This window comes from Dipodomys merriami, unplaced genomic scaffold, assembly GCF_024711535.1.
Source record: "Dipodomys merriami isolate MVZ:Mamm:240054 unplaced genomic scaffold, mDipMer1.0.p SCAF_7, whole genome shotgun sequence".
Classification (NCBI taxonomy): domain Eukaryota; kingdom Metazoa; phylum Chordata; class Mammalia; order Rodentia; family Heteromyidae; genus Dipodomys; species Dipodomys merriami.
Genome location: NW_027206290.1, coordinates 50,185,055 through 50,202,619, shown reverse-complemented (window position 1 = coordinate 50,202,619; position 17,565 = coordinate 50,185,055). Strand labels below are relative to the sequence as shown.

Genomic DNA, 17,565 nt, shown 5'->3' with positions numbered 1-17,565 from the left:
GAGACAGAGAGAGAGAGGCACCAGCCAAATGACTCATGAGTCTGAGCCTAGAGCCCTGCAGTATGCCACACCTGCAGACAAGCTTAGAACATTAGAGAATTAATTTCTGGGCATGGACACATAAGAGGAGCAGGCTGGTTATTGGTATTAGTTACAGCCCTGCCCTGGCAGCTTGGCATCTGAGCAAGGGCAAGCAAGTCACCCAGAGAAAAAGGTGCTATGTATGTGTGACCTTGACTAGTCACCTGGCCCAAATGAACAAAGTTCTAAACAAAACACTTGTGGTTCCTGCTACTCTGGAGACGTTCCCCATGGAAAGAGCACTGGGCTTCGCCCTTTCTCTTCTGCTATTTCTATCTGTAGAGCTGCCCAAAGGAAGGCCCATCTGTCAGTACTTGACAAGGAGCGGTCTTTAGAATCAAAGTTTTGGTTTCTGTCAATCATTTTTGAAACTTCAGAACATTACTAAGAAAACAAAATCTAAATACTCAACTAAACCAAAACCCAATTCAATTATGATAAAATATGTTATCCCAACTCTGCTATTTGGAAAGGACTTCCTTCTCTTTTGCCAGCCTTAGCCTGAGAGCCCTCTGGATGCACTTGGAAGCAGGCCCCTGGCCCACTAGAGAGGTTTCTGCCTCCACACCATTGAGCTCTAGTAGAATGAGAGCTCCAGGGCTGGGAAGGTGGCTCAGTGGTAGAGTGCTTGCCTTGCATGCATAAGGCCCTGGGTTTGATTCTTCAGCACCACATAAGCAGAAAAAGCCAGAAGTGGTGCTACAGCTCGAGTGGTAGAGCACTAGCCTTGAGCTGAAGAGGTGAGGGACAGTGCCCAGGCCCAGAGTTCAGGCCCCTTGACCGGTCAAAAAAAAAAAAAAAAAGAATGAGAGCTCCAACAGGATAAGAGTCAAGCTCAAGTCCTTAGAACTCCAGTAAAAGGGGCTCAAGAAGGACCATGACAAATAGATCTCTAGCATCTCATCAAACATGAGGAGGAAGTGGTCATCCTTCGATTCTGTGGATATAAAAACAAAGGCAGTAACAAGTGAACAGTCCACAAGATCCTTAGGCCTGCCCAGCCTGGACATGTGGAAAACATCTACCTCTTCTGTTCTATACAACTATTTGCTTGCCTTTGCCTCTGAGTTATAGCTAAAGAGAAGAAGCACGGGAGATAGGTAGAGCGTGGAGCTTCCACATTCCAGGATAAACCAGTGGCACAGGTGAGGGTAGGGAAGGATGTGTCCTATACTCCATCCGTCGTTCCACATGGGCTCTTACTGGTGGTAGCTCAGTTCCTGGCGGTAGCAGGCCAGGGCTGCTTGCTGAATGACACCATCAACAGTCAGAAGCTCGTTGTCAAGGGCCCAGGTCAGCTCCAAAAGGTTCACTTTCTCTTCCACGTTGAAGTCCAGGCTCTAGAAGGAGCAAGACCCACTGGTCATCAGAAAATGAGGGACATCTCCAAGCATACTCTCTTATTCTCTAGGTCCCAGGGGCCTAGACCCATAATGGCTATTATAGCCAGCACCTGTACCTTTCATAGCTACCAAACTCTCCTAAGGGAGTGACTCAATTGCAAGTAATTCTGATGGGCTACCAACACTGTGCTAACAGTGACTGTACTCTAGTCACTGGTATACTCAAGGATGGGTACAACTCAGGCCGGATAGAGTTCTCTTTCCTGGACCAAGTTTGAGATACAGGCAGGGATGTACCCATTCAAGCACCATATAGGGACTAAGACAGAGACCAGGGGAGCAGGATTCTTCCCTCTGGAACCAACAGTTTTAATATCTGTGTAAGCCTTGGAAAGATTCATAGTAGAGGCCTGCTTACAGCCAATACCACCACAAAGCATGAGAGAAGAGTAGGAGGGAGAAGGATCCCAACTCTACTATGTGACTCAGATCCCATGACACCTGAATTACATCCCCCTGGCTGCCCACTAAAGCCCTTAATATTCTTTTGCTTAAGCCATATGAATTGACTTTTTTTGTCATTACAAACCAGAAGGATCCTCATTCATCTATCTCTATGACACATAGTCACAGATGGAAGATGTTGTTGTTAGAAAAATGATCTATCAAAAGAGGGTTTGGTGAGGATGTGGAGCCACTGAATTAAAAAAAAAAAAAGAGAGAGAGCAAGGGCAAGGGCAAACACTTCCCAGAAAGGAGCATCCTCACCCTCTAAGAGATTTTTTTTAAGCAGGCTGGACTGGATCTTGCATCCTCCTGAGTCAGCTTCCCAAGTGTTGTGATTAAAGGTATACAATAACACATATAGGATTTTGAAAAATAAAATTAATAGAACAGAACAAATTATATCATGTGTGTTTTTTCTCATATTTTCAAACAAGTAAACACTACACATCTCTTAGCTCAGTTGGCCAGTAACTAATACTATTCTTGACTTCAGCTTCTAAAAATTACAGTTACACCCAAGTCCAGTGGCAGGCACCACTAAGAGCCTATAAGATGAGTAATGATTCTTTTCTATATCCCTTAATAAGAGTGATCTATGTAGGTGTATGCATTTATTAAAAATCTAGTAAGTTGGGCACCAGTGGCTCACACCTGTAATCCTAGCTACTCAGGAGGCTGAGATCTGAGAATCACAATTCAAAGCCAGCCCAGGAGGGAAAGTCCATGAGACTCTTATCTCTGATACCACTAGAAAACTGGAAGTGGTGTTGTGGTTCAAGTGGTAGCGTGCTTGCCTTGAGCTAAAGAGCTGAGGGACAGCACCCAGGCCCACAGTTCAAGCCCCACGACTAACAACAACAACAAAAAAATCTAGTGAATGTATGCTTAAGATTACACTTTTTGCCAGGTACTGGTGGTTCATGCCTGTAATCCTAGCTACTCAGGAGGCTGAGATCTGAGGATTGCAGTTCAAAGCCAGCCCAGGCAGGAAAGTCCGTGAAACTTTTATCTCCTATAAACAACTAGAAACTGGAAGTGGCACTGTGGATCAAGCAGTAGGGCACTCGCCTTGAGCTGAAGAGCGCAGGGTCAGTGCCCAAGTCCAGAGTTCAAGCCCCACAACCAAAAAAAAAAAAGATTTCAATTTGGGGAGGGGGGAATAAAGCTCACACCTTCATGCATGCTAGGTAAGCGCTTTACCCTTGAAGCCTAGTCCATCAGTGTGGTTTTGATCTTCTTCTTCATCAGGAAGTAATTACTGTAGGGAAAGATGTATTTGTGTCCTAACAGCGCCAGCATCCTGTTATTCCTTATGCTTTCTCTTCAGGAGCACCCCCAGCTAGGTAGTAGACAATCAAGTCTCTCTTTTCCTAACACTTGGCAAGAGCTAGACATGCCACTGTGCCTTTTCTCATAGGCTTTTTTGTTTGTTTGTTTGTTTGTTTGTTTGAGTCTACTGCTATATAGTTGCTATATCACGATATCTCCCATTTTAAAAATCATTTTCTGCACATCAACTTAAACAAATCAGCATACTTCTCTTTAACTATTATAGCATACAGTCATGAACTGAAGTTCTGCATTTGCACATCTGGTGCAAAAATTGCAATTTTTTTTTTTTTGTCAGTCATGGGGCCTGAACTCTGGGCCTGGGCGCTGTCCCTCAGTTCTTCAGCTTAAGGCTAGAGCTCTACCACTTGAGCCACAGTGCCACTTCTGGCTTTTTCTGCTTATGTGGTGCTGAGGAATGGAAACCAGGGCTTCATGCATGCAAGGCAAGCACTCTACCACTGAGCCACCTTCCCAGGACTCCCCCAGAGTTCAAGCCCCACGACCGACAAAAAAAAAAAAGAAATAATAAATCTAGTTGGCAACATTTTCTTGAGATGGAAGTGGTTGACCCTCATCAGGCCAGTGCCTATCAGTCTCTGACTTGGCGACCCCAGGCAGAGCTCCATCCACATCCTGAAGGCTGACCTTGTGGCCAACTCTAAAAAAATCTGTAAAATCAGAAAAGAAAGACAGCCTTGCTATGTACCAGTGGCTCAGGCCTGTAATCTTAGCTACTAAGGAAGCTGAGATCAGGAGGATCAAGGCTCAAAGCCAGTCTGGGAAAAAAAATTCTCAAAACTCCATCTCTAAAATAACAAGCAAAAAGCCAGGCTGGAGGTGTGGCTCAAGTGATAGAGCATCAGCCAAATAAGAAAGCTATGCTAGAGCGGGGCCTTGGGTTCAAAACACTGGTACAGGCACTCCTGGGGACTCTGGGACAAACTGTGGCTTGCTAAGCAATAAGACTTACTATAGAGAAGGAGATTTCTTATTAGTAGTCTCTGCATTTCCCTCCTTGGTGTAACAATAGTGGTACAACAAATAGGATGCTAAAACTTGCCTTCAAATGGACTTTTTCAGACTGCTGTTTTCTCAGGCTTTTTTTTCTTGTCAGTCATGGGGCTTTAACTCGGGGCCTTGGTGTTACCTGAGCTTTCTGCAAGGCTAGTACTCTATCACTTAATGCCACAGCACCACTTCTGGTTTTCTGGTGGTTAATAAGAGTCTCACAGAGTTTTCTGCCTAGGCAGGCTTTGAACTGCAATCCTTAGATCTTGGCCTCCTGAGTAGCTAGAATTACCAGTGCCCAGCTGTTTTCTCAGTTTTATTATCTTAAGATGAAAAATGCCTATAGTTTAATAGAAAAATTTTGAAGGAAAAAAATGTTTCCTTAGATTTTCCTATGTGATTTTTTTTTCTTGCCAGTCCTGGGGCTTGAACTCGGGGCCTGGGCACTGTTCCTAAGCTTTTTTTTTGCTCAAGGCTAGCACTCTACCACTTGAGCCACAGTGCCACTTCCAGCTTTTTCTGGGCATGTGGTATTGAGGAATAGAACCTAGGGCTTCGTGCAGGCTAATCAAGCACTCTACCACTAAGCCACATTCCCAGCCTTCCTGTATGAATTTTTAGCACAGAGCACAAGCCTACCATGTCCGTAGCATGGGTGTTTCATCCATTTTCCTTGGTGAATATACAGCTTCCACTTTTCCCTTTCTTGTTTAGTCCCACCACTGCATGTCCCACCAGAACAGCTGTAAGTAGTGAATTCCAAACCTTCAAGATCTCTCTGCCATTCTGAATCCCCTCTTGGGCCCAGGCAGCAATAAGTTGCTCAGGAAATGCGAAGCCACTGCCATCATCGACACTGGAGAAGAAGCACAGACCCGAGCACACAGACACGAGGGATGAGGTGGTGGTGGTGGTATGGCAGCCGTTCTCCTCCAGGGCCTGCATATTGAGAAATACACTCTGAGTACCCAGGTATCCTTAAGTGTGCTTACCACACTTTCTACCCTCACAAGCCTCTACTCAGCACTCTCCCTGAAAGAGGACAGCTATGAGATTATCATCTGTTTCTTTTCCTAGAAAAGAAGCAGGACACTGCCATGGGATTTGTCAAGATCACATAATTCTGCAGAAGATGGAGTTGAGATTTATACACAGGGCTCCTGATCCCCTCCCCAACACTCTCTTGAGGACTCTTGAGCATTAGAGGCCTCATGTATGAGTAGCCTGTTGGCTCTGGTCAGTACACTGTCATGTAATTGGAACCACAAAGGGATTTTGACATCTCTCCTCTGAGTTAGTAGGCATCTGCCTCACAAAGAAAAGAGCCCAGAAAGCTGCATGTTGTGTCAGGAAAATTCAAGCTGAGGAAGGAAATGGCAGAGGGTATAAAAATGAAGAGATAGTTGCTGTCTCCCCAAACAAGGAGCTCAAGAAATCAACCTGACCCAAAGCTAATAAACCAATCACTAAATGGAGCTAAAGGCAATAAGGAGAGACTTCTCAGAAGAAGAGGCAAGAATGGCAAAGAAACAGAGGAGAAAATGCTCATCATCTCTGGCCATACAGGAAATGCAAATCAAAACAATAGAGATTCCATTTTACCCCAGTTAGATTGGCCAACATCATGAATATTAATGACAAATGTTGGTGAGGAAAGGTGGTGGGGAAAAAGGTACCCTATTGCATTGCTGATGCAAACATAAACTAGTACAATCACTCTGGACGGAACCCTATTACACTGCTGATGCAAACATAAACTAGTACAATCACTCTGGATTGCAGACTGTAGGTTCCTCAAAAAACTAAATATAGATCTTCCATACGAGCCCAGGTATACCACTCCTGGGCATCTACCCAGAACATCACAAGCCAAGATATCATAAAGACATTTACGCATCCATGTTCATTGCTGCACTAGTCACAATAGCCAAGTTATGGAAACAGCCCAGATAGATGAGTTGATCAAAAAATGTGGTACCTATTTTACAATAGAGGTTTACATATACATTAGAAAGAATAGTATTATGTCATTTGCAAAGAAATGGATGAACCTAGAATAAATCATGTTAAGTGAGGTAAGTCAAGCTTAGAGAATGGCACATGTTTTCTCTCATACGCAGAAGCTAGATCTAAGATATACTGAGGCATGATAAATTATACAGCACTCTAGGCATCCACACACAGACCAAAGAAGGATATTCTTAGGAGAGGAACACAAAGGTACAATACCTGTGTGCATTTGATCATACAAAATAATATTTATTGAAATGAACTCCAGGAAATGGAAACAAGAAGCTTTTTTCTTTGTTGCTGTTTTTGTTTTCTTTTCTTTTTGTCTTGTTTGTTCATTTATGTCTTTGGGAGAGCAAGGGGAGGTACAGAAATGGAGGGACAACCAGGTGCCAGAGGGTCACGCCTGTAATCCTAGCTATTCAGGAGGCTGAGATCTGAGGATCACGGTTCAAAGCCAGCCCGGGCAGGAAAGTCTGTGAGACTCTTTATCTCCAATAAACCACTCAGAAAAGCCAGAAGTGGCACTGTGGCTAAATTGGTAGAGTGCTAGCCTTAAGCTTAAGAGCTGAGGGACAGCTCCCAGGCCCAGAGTTCAAGCCCGGTGACTGACCAAAAAAAAAAAAAAAAAAAAAAGAAAAAGAAATGGGGGGACCAAGGGAAAACAAAGGCAGTAGTGGTACTCACCGGACATTGTTGAAAATGAACTATACAATTTGTGGGAGAGGTAGGAGGGAAAAACTGAGAGAGAACAAGAGAAGGGGTGACATTGTCCAATGAGAAATGTACTCTTTACCTATTTTATGTAATTGTAACCCCTCTGTACATCACCTTTATAATAGCAGTATTTTTTTTTTAAATGAAGAGGTAGAACGGCCCATGCAGGATCCCACATTTCCCCAGAACTCACTGTCACAGCTCATGTCTGAGCCCTGCTCAGGTTTGTAACACAGGCCAACAAGTCTCTCAGACAGAAAGCTACCTATAAAGTTTTAGTAATATAAAAATCCAAAGCCAGGTGCAGATGGCTCACGCCTGTAATTCTAGCTACTCAGGAGGCTGAGATCTGCAGATTGCAGTTCAAAGCCAGCCCGGACAGGAAAGTCCATGAGACTCTTATCTCCAATAAACCACTCATAAAACTGGAAATGGTGCAGTGACTAAAGTGGTAGAGCACTGGCTTTGAGCTGAAGAGTTGAGGGACAGCGTTCAAGCCCAGAGTTCAAGGCCCATGACCACCACCAACAACAACAAAAAAAAATCCAAAGGGCAAGAATTATTTCCCACTGTTTTTCTGTCCCAAGTAGATAGCTCACCAACAGACTCTGTTGTCTGGGATCACAAGACAGAGGGTGGCAGAATTTCTTGTATACTAGGCATCTGTGCTCAGAATCTCCACATTCCCACCACACCCAGAAACACTGCCCATGTCCATGCACACATACATGACCTCTGCGTCAGCCCTCCTCTCCAGGCACCAGCTCTAGGGTCTTCTTGCTCTTCCCAGTATTCCAAGCCTGTCCTGTCACCTGAAATCCTATCTCCATCACTTACCAGTCTGTTCTTTTCCCCAGTGTGTCGTGTCCTTTCCTTAGACCCCCCCAAAACACCTGCAGTGATTTCCCAGTCCTTACTATCCTTCCTTCCTTACAGCATCAGCATCTCCTAAGCAGAGCTCGCTACAGATTGAGCCTTTTTTGTGTCTCACCACCTGTTCTTGCTGTATCCCCATCTTTCTACCCAGTCCCTTAGAAATGAGAACTTGCTGAGCTATGTGGATGCTTCACTATCCCTGTCTAGGGGGGAGGGAGGATGGGAAGGGTAAACAAAGGAGGAGGCTACAATGCTGGATAAGAAATGTACTCACTATCTTGTCCATGTAATTGTAACCCCTCTGTACAGTATTTTCACAATAAAAAGAAAGAAAGAAAGAAAAAAATACAAAAAAAAAAAAAAAAAAAAAAAGAAAAGGCAAAACACCTGGCCCCCAAACCAGGAACTGCCATTGCTTTAGGTCAAGAAATTGTTACAGGAGTATTTATGGTTTTGTTTCAGGAATGTTTGTGATTTACATGTTTGCAAAATAACTACTAAGTTCTGCTTCTGTACACCAGCTTGCTTGCATCTGTTCTTAAAAAATGCATTTTTTTTGCCCTTATAAACCCTGAGCTATTTGAGTTCAGGGCTGCTCATTCCCCAGATGAGTTAGCCCTGGCCGGCCAATCGAATAAACTCCATCTTAAAAAAAAAAAAAAAAAAAGCCGGGCGCTGGTGGCTCACGCCTGTAATCCTAGCTACTCAGGAGGCTGAGATCTGAGGATCGCGGTTCAAAGCCAGCCCAGGCAGGAAAGACCGTGAGACTCCTATCTCCAATAAACCACCAGAAAACCGGAAGTGGCGCTGTAGCTCAAGTGGTAGAGCGCTTGCCTTGAGCTGAAGAGCTGAGGGACAGAGCCCAGGCCCAGAGTTCAAGCCCCACGACCGACAAAAAAAAAAAAAGAGAAGAGTAGTGCTGAGGCCAATCTATTTGAGGTTTGCCTCCATGAGGCCAACCAAGTCACAACATGCCAACAGAGACACTGAATTCTCAACCCTCCAGCTTAGCAGACCACCATGCCATTCTGGCACCCCAGCTGGTGCCCCAAAACAACAGTGAAGATGTTCTGAGACAGGAGGCATGAGAAAGGTAGGAACTCTGTGTTCTACACCCTACAGAATAAAGTCAACCTTCCCTTGTCCCAGTCTGGCTCTGTGTGTGAACATAGTGTATGTGTGGGTGGGGGAAGGGGCACAGGGGTATATATGTGGAAATGGTACATGTATAATGAATATAGGCTTATGAGGAATATGTATATGCTGCAAGTATACATGTGTACAGTGTGTATACAATGGTACACAATTAAGTGGGTGTTCATATACACGGTGAGTATATACATATAGGTGTCTATGGGTATACAGTGGTATAGGCACATTATGCAGCTGTGTATGGGGTGTGTGTGTAGAGTACAAGGTAGTAAGAAAAAACAGCTCAGAGTCCACAGTGCCCAGAAGGATGGAAGAAACTCAACATGGATGGGAAGGGATAGGACCTGAATTGTTCATGAGGGGGCTACAGCTTCCTGCACATTCCAGATTGTGTGACCTATGCAGGGGATAAGGTCACCAAGTAAGAAGCCCATTGCTGAGATGCATTTGGAACCCACAGTTCTCCTCATGTGCCAACCTGACTCAGGTGCAGCTGCTGACCCCTCTATTTCAGTCACTGAGGACACATTTCACGAACCAACAGAGGCATCAAAGTACAGAGAACAAGGTGCCTTCACTCAAGAGGAAACCTCCAGCTTGACCAATACCAAGCACAACTTGGCAGAACTCCTATTTTTTTTTTACTTTTTTTTTTTTAAGAACTGGAGATGAAACCCAAGCCCTGACTCTAGTTTCTCACCCATTCTCATTATTTTAGACAGAAATTTCGGCTCTCAGATGAACATACTCCAGTAGAGGACAGTACTAGTTGTTCCACACCATATCTACCAGCGGACACATCCTGTGCTCTGTCCCCAGAGCAATCCTGGTGCTGAGGACAACGAAGTGCCAGACCAGAAGCCACTAAACAAAGCCACTAATTGGCACATCTCCAGCTGCTTAGAGGCAAAGATTAGGAGGATTGCAATTTATCCAGTCAGCCTGGACAAAATGATAGCAAAATCCAGTATTATTCAATAAGCTAGGTATGGTTGTACATGCCTGTGCCTAGAGCTTCATGACAGACCACAGGTAGGTCTGCAGTCCAAGGTGGGCCTTGGGTGAAAATATGGGACCCTACCAGAGAAAGAACTATAGAAAAAAAAGTGCTGAGGGTGTGGCTCAAGTGGCAGAGTGCCTGCTTAGCAAATGAAAAGTGAATTCAAATCCCAGTATTGAGGGGAAGGATAGTAATGGCCTCTAGTCTGTTGTCATAGAGATGTACCACCTGGGTGAGATAAAAAAATCAAGACTGCAAGAAGGGCAGCACACAATTAAGGCACCCTGAGAACTAATCTGAGATAAGCTACAATAGAAGGTGTAAGCAACATCCTCACTTCACAATGAGGAAGAAAGGAGGGAATGGTTTCACAGATATTCCATATCTGTGAGAACACACTGACAGATTGTCATGTCCCACACATTGTGCATTATCCTCTGGAAGCCCTGAAGTCTGAGCTGTCCTCATTCTATGCATGACCTTGGAACTCAAAGAAGTTGATTATCTTCCTCTTGTGACATTGACAGATCAGTTAATTCACTCAGTGTCAGGAATGGCAGGTATTATAGGGTTCAACATTTAATTGCTCTATTTTACCTGATAATGAGACCAAGGCCTGCTTGGTTTGATTGGAGTTGAAGATTCAGGAAGTGAAGCAGGTTCATGACTAAATAGGCCAAGTTGGAATTCTGCAAGACTCACTCTGCCATCGCCATCTTGATCCAGTTTGTTGAACAGATCCTCAAGTTCCTAGAAAAAATTCATCAGTCTTCAGGCCTAGAGGGTTATCAACCTTCCTGCCTTTGGCTCTAAGTGCCTAAATAGGGCAGTCTGTTTGTTTTTACCCAAAATTAAGATTATCTAAGACTGTCTACTTAGGTTTTGGGTTGAGACCTATGTGCCCACTGTGAGTGAGAAGCATCTGAACTTTCTAATTCCACAGATATCCAGTGTCGCATGGGGATAGGAACTTGCTAGACATTAAGCTGATGTACACAGAAAATGTAATTTGTAGTCCTGCAAGGGCATCAGGTTAAGAACAAATGTGGCAAATTGGTACCTACTATATCACAGCTGCTGCCTTGCCTATTCCCACTGAAGAACATGGGTACAATGACTGCTGGGGGACCCAGGAAAGCTGAGAGGTGGAACTGATGCATGCAGAGAAGGGGAAAGGGTAATTACTGCAGCCAGAGCAAAAATTATGAGGGTATACTGCCCAATATGCTTGAGAGAAGTTTGTGATACTAGGTAGAGATAGACTCTCAAAAGTGTCTTGGACAGAAGCACTGAGAGTACAATTGTAGACTAGAAAGTGACAGATCTGAGTTAGGAGTCTGAAGGATGAAGTGATACTCCAGATGCAAGTAAATTGGGACCACTATAGAGAGTAAATCACCATCTGGTCTACCTGGACCCCTCACCTCTTTCTCAAGTCCATGAAGCCCAATGCTCTGGCAGACCACAGCCAGCTCCTGCTCATTCAGATGACCACTGCTGCCAACCCCCAGCTCTTCCCATATTTCCCGGACTTGATTCTCAGGTGTGTTGGAGAGATTGCAGGACTTCCGAGGGATTCCAAAGACCTCAGAACCCCAGTTTTGCAGCTGGCCTGAAGCAAGAAGGATTCAGAGTAAAAGCCCAATAAATATATAATGTGTCTCTTAGGTCCTCACCCAACTAGAGGTGTCTGAAAAGGCCCCTTCCATATTCAACCAGCATCAGACTCATCCTTTGCTGAAGCCCCACACTCTAAAGCATCATTTTCTCCCATCACTACCCTCTTCAAAGACCGCTTACCCTTACATCCCAGGCTGCACAGATCTGGCTTTAAGGACTCAGTTTCCTCCCCAGAAGTCTACTGATACCTCCAGTTTTTCTGGTTAGTGAAGTACATTAATACCTTCATGTTAGAACTCTTCCCTTCTTCTGAAATGCCTATATGTTTTCAACTTTTCCTATGAGGCAGTTTAAACACAAGACCTCAAAATCTTTGATACTACCCATCAGTAAGTGGAGTCTGTGGTACTTCTCCAGCGCACGCAGCTTTGTGACAACTTCCACAAACAGAACATGCAGAACAGATGCTACCCATGAGGCTAACTCAGCTTTGCTTGTGGGGTTCCAAGATGTTATGCTATGAGAAAGTCCAGCCATGCTGAGAGGCTACTCCAAGGGCAGACCTCATCTAAGCCCCTAGTCACACACGTGAGTGACCGCTGACATCTCACATGACTTCAAACTCGGCCTTCATGCTTCTCAGTAGAGACCTTGGACAGCACAGAGTCCATTCTAAGTCTTGTCAGCTCCAATCATTGCCTAAGCACTCCACCTTCTTCCTCAGAGAAGCTCTGCACCAGTACTGTAAAACATTTGGACTTTGTGGCTGAAATGAATATCACTCTTGATCCCAATCTCAGCAAGACCTTCACCTCTGAGCCTCAGGCTGTGCAGTAAGGAAAGTGGTGCTGGCTGCTTTGAGCCTATTGCCAGGGGTAGACAGTTTCCTCAGGGCTCAACATTGTAACTATACACTCCTCTTACACCAATGTTGTTGACAATCTTTTCTCACTAATATAGCACACAGTTCTACACCATCTATGGTCTTTTGCCACACATACGGGTCTTGTTTCCACAGTTATACTTTGCCTAGGCCAGGTGGAAATTAAGTAGCATCTTTTTAAAAACATTTTTTCAATCACAGAAGTAAACACTATTACAAGGTAAGTCAAATGAGAAAGGAAATCCCCTGCCTCTAGACTACCTGAAATTTTTTTTTGCCTGATCAGAAACAAATTTTTTTTTTTTTGTTGGTTGTGGGGCTTGAACTCTGGGCTTGGGCGCTGTCCCTGTGCTCTTCAGCTCAAGGCAAGGGCCCTACTGCTTGAGCCACAGCGCCACTTCCGGTTTTCTAGTGGTTTATTGGAGATATGAGTTTCACGGACTTTCCTGCCCAGGCTGGCTTTGAACTGTGATTCTCATATCTCAGCCTCCTGAGTAGCTAGGATTACAGGCGTGAGCCACGGGCACCCAGCTCAGAAACAATTTTTTATGTTACATATCCCACAACTACATGTAAGACATATGACACCTCAGAAAACGTGGATGGACTTCCCATTCTGACCTCACTTCCATTTCCAGCCCTGGATCACAGGGACATAGCAATGCCAAAAGATAAGCTGTCCTTTTTCCAACCATGCAGTGTTTTTTGGTGGTCCATGCCTTGTTCTAGCTGCTGGCCTTTGGTTGCTACATCAGGTTTTTAAGACCAGGATCCTGTCTTATACTCTAATGGGAGAAGAGACAGTGGGTGCTAGTGACTGCTTCAGGTGATTGCCATAGTACTGTGTATAATGGGCCTATTGGAAACATCACCTGTGACATTCATTTATAAAGAAATTATTCTTGTGGCTATACCCTGTCAAATGACTCCAGACTCTGAGCTATCAAACCACTAGTCAAACATCGGCTACAGCATTACCTTGTGCTTCAAATAATTCATTCTGAGGTTCTTTGGCACTATCAGTTTCTTCATCTGACTTGAGGCTCTGAAGAAAACATAAACAGAAGAATATGAATCCTTCAATGAGAATTGGTTTGTGCAGACCACCAGGGACATGCAGAATAGGACATTTTGGGTAGGATAGGAACAACCAAAGATGCACTCCAGGCTGGCAACCCTACAATGAGATCCCACAAGGTATGGTCCCCACTGAGCAGCATGTATTATGCCACATGGATCAATGCCTCTCAGAAGCACAGGACTCAAATATAGGAAGGGCATGTATTTCTTTCTGCACACTCCTTAACATGAACCTAAGCTATTAGGAGTTCACATTGAAAACACAGTAAAAACTTCACACCCTAACAGAAGAAAACTGGGCTCCCAACATTAGCATGAAGCAGTGTTACTAGCTTCAAAAGCCAGTACTTGACAGGAGGTGGTCAATATTCCAGTCATAGGATACCTCCCCACCCCTAATCCAATGAATCTTGTGAAATCATGGTCCTCTGCACTGACCCTTATCATGATTTCAGGTCAATAAACAGAAGGTGAGAGAGGATCTCTGTGCTCTCTCCTCCAACAAGGGCTGTAGATGTACACTGTATAGCAAGCATGCAACCTTGGTGGCCTTTGTAAGCTTGCATATAATAGTAAAACAGACAGAGCCATTGAGAACACAAGACTTAAGTCAAACCCTTATGCTCCAGTGGCCAAGAAAGTAGGCCAGAGTCAAAGTCTGCTTCTGACCAAGATTTGTATGTCCTCACCACTAATTCTGGAGTGCCTTCAAAGCTGGCATTAAATGTCTAGGGCCAGAATTCAAGCTGGCAACAAGTACTCTATCCTATTTTCCACATGCATTCAACTCAACTGGCAATTCCAATCCCTGTGTCCATATTTTGAGGGTCAAAGATGACATAGTACAGTGGCACAATGGAGGTGAAGCATCATGCGCCCAGGGGAAGACAGACCCACTCAGCCCTCTGCATCTGAGGCCCAAAGTTAGTAAAGATTTAAAAAGGAGGCCCTGGATTTGTTGGTATTGCTCAGATACAGCAGGCCCCAAAAGAACAGTCTTCCTCTTTGGCTTACCAAATGTTCAACATGTGTTGAACATTTTAGACCTTGAAGATCTCACTAAAGATAACTTCCTAATATGGCCCTATCTGTCAGAAATTCCCATCATTGACATTAACCACTAAGAACTTTTCTTTTTGTCAGTCCTGGGCCTGAACTCTGGGCCTGGGTGCTGTCCCTCAGCTCTTCAGCTCAAGGCTAGCCCTCTACCACTTGTCCTAGCACCACTTCTGGCTTTTTCTGCTTATGTGGTACTAAGGATCGAACCCAGGGCCTCATGCATGCAAGGCAAGCACTCTCTCACTGAGCCACCTTCCCAGCCCATCACTAAGAACTTTCGAGAATCCTTTACAGGTCTAATGAGTCTATGAATACCTCAAAAGCTGTAGGCCTGTATCATGGATATATTTCTTTACAGGAAGCATGCAAAACTATGGCAACTGGACCCCAGACATCAATAGTGAATGGCCCAAGGCAGGCAGGAGAATGCATCAATTCTTAAGGCTCCAAGGAGGAATCTAGCTCAAATCTGCCAGGTTCAAAGTATATGAACCTTGGTATATTTTGAGGCAGGTGGAATCATAGATTTGATACAACCACTTTCCGAACCTTGAGGGCTGCATCAAAAACATTTTTCCTCTTGTATCCCTTAGCATATTAACATTTCTCTTGCAAAGCCATAAAAATTGGCTTCTTGGCATATGCATGGAAGTAGGAAGGGTGAGCAAATGTAGTCATTGTAGCCAATGTACATTATGTAAAAAATGAACTATGGAACTCAAGAGTAGAGATGGGAGGAGGAAAATGGGGGAGAACAATAGAAAGGGTGACACTGCCCAAGAAGCACTATACTCTCAACCTGACTTAAGAAACTGTAACTCCTTTGTACAACTACTTAATAATAATAAATAAACAGCCAAAAAAATTGGCTTCTTGCAATGAAAGGAAACATGTTGGTAGTGAGGAAGAAAAGAAACAAAGGATCTAAGCATAAATTCTCCACTGCTCCAAGTCCGAAGAAGAGTGTCGGTGGTCAGGATTAGACAATCAAACATAGGATAATTTTAAATGAAATACCATTCACATTGTGAACCCAGGCTAGCAACTTAAGATGCCTGGAAAAGTGGTCAACCTTCCGACATCCTCTGTGATTGTGGCAAATGATGGGCAGTGTTAAATTCAAACATTATTTCTCCAATATTGGGCAACCTGGGATAGGATGTGATGGCTGACTTACCTCCACACTTTCCAGAGATGCAGAACGCCGGAGCTGCTGCTTCTGGCTGGCTTTGGCTTGCTGTTCTGCTCCAGAATATTTGGCTTCAGTGACAGAGTCCCATAGCTCAGGTTCGCTCCGACGACCATACCACTTAGAGCCATTCACATACTTTGGTGGGACAGCACAAGAGGCAGCTAAGAAGAGATCAGGAGATACGGGTATAGAAGAGAGCCCATGAAGTGGGCCCCGTATGTAAATAAGACACCCTAAGAAGCTATAGAACCAGATAGTGTGACTTACAGATGCACTGTTGTGTACACAGAAATGTAAATGGTTAATAGTGGCTGTTCTATTGTCTGGGTGAAACAGAGCCAGGGGAGGCAGAAGTAGCCTTTTCACTAAACTCCAGGTACTGTTTGCAATTTTTCAAGCAAAGTTTGTTTTGTTTATGAAATGAAAGACTACTATATAATGTACCTTTTATGTAAAAGAAATAAACCTTCTAAAAAGCCAAGATTACATAGCTCCAGAGACCTGATGACTCTTCTCACAACTATATGCCTTAGGTAAGACTTTATTCAAATAGGGCTGAAGAAATAGACATCTGCTTCTCCACAATCCTGTGGCAGGTATGAGGGGCTAGGACAGAAACAAGCAATTATGTTGGTCTCTATATTTCTTTCTGTCTTTCTTTCTTTCTTTCTTGTCAGTCATGGGGCTTGAACTCGGATAGGGCACTGTCCCTGCACTCTTCAGCTCACTTGAGAGCTCTACCACTTGAGCCACAGCAGCTCACAGAGGTTGGTGATAGGAGAGAAAGTGTCCTTTTCACTTCTTTATATCCTGAGAAGGTACCCTGAGGTAACAAAGGAAGATGGAATCCCTGCCACATATAGTAGGACGCATGGCATAGACAATTAGGTAAATGGAATTCAAGGGTGCTCACAACCCTTAGACTACCAAAGTTGCTATATCATGGCTTTCATGCTAGCTGCCTATGGTCCCATCCTGGAGGTCAGCCAAGCACCTACATACCTGGAGATGCCGCAAAAGCCTGTTTCTGTTTCCCAGGCTGGATTTCCTTCTAGCCACTGGCCCTTCTTCGGCATCCCTCTTGCCCATAATTGGGCCCACACTGATATCAAATTGTGGTATTACGCTACCGTACTCACTGTCAGTCAGCCAGCACTTCCCTTAGAATAATAGCTGCCTGAAAATACATCTGTTCTTTTCATAATACACCCTAATGCTCTTATCAAAGCAATGGAGGAAAAACCTCTCTTTATCAAGTAAATGTTACTCGGAGAAGAGTGTCATGACAACAATGAATGGACAGCTTTTCAGTCCCCACATAATCACAGGGTCAGTCCCTGTGGAGTGGGAAGCACCATAAGTCATCTGGGCTCAGAGTCATTCACTATGTCCCCAACCAGTCCCTCATTTCATCCCTCAAGGGCACCTGAGGAAGAGACCCCAAAATATCTCAGAGAAGTCTTCATGGTTGGCACACTTTTTGACCAAAATCTTGCACATTTATATGCTTTCTCTGTGTGTACTTACTACTGGAAAAGTACCCCAAAAGCAAATACATTTAGCTATATGTTCAATAGCAGCCTTCAACAAAAGGAGGGAAGATGATAAAGGAATAGAGATACTCTTTACAACCCTGGGCCCTGGAGAATACAAAGCACATTTTTCTGGTCACAGTGAAGGTAGACAAGCAAAAATTTTGGAAATC

The 17,565-nt window shown here is 44.2% G+C and overlaps 1 protein-coding gene across 6 annotated transcripts in view; it reads right to left on the bottom strand.

Annotated features, from left to right (window-relative positions):
• Ninl (ninein like) overlaps positions 1–17,565 on the bottom strand; it is a 129,645-nt gene that overhangs the window by 49,046 nt on the left and 63,034 nt on the right. For all 6 annotated transcript variants that reach the window (XM_070006620.1, XM_070006618.1, XM_070006621.1 and 3 more), the window contains exons 5-10: positions 15,846–16,021; positions 13,508–13,574; positions 11,451–11,638; positions 10,624–10,776; positions 5,037–5,210; positions 1,285–1,421 (exon numbers count right to left, since the gene is read on the bottom strand). In XM_070006620.1, coding sequence (XP_069862721.1) covers positions 1,285–1,421; positions 5,037–5,210; positions 10,624–10,776; positions 11,451–11,638; positions 13,508–13,574; positions 15,846–16,021 — 895 coding nt within the window. The remainder of the gene's footprint in view (positions 1–1,284; positions 1,422–5,036; positions 5,211–10,623; positions 10,777–11,450; positions 11,639–13,507; positions 13,575–15,845; positions 16,022–17,565) is intronic.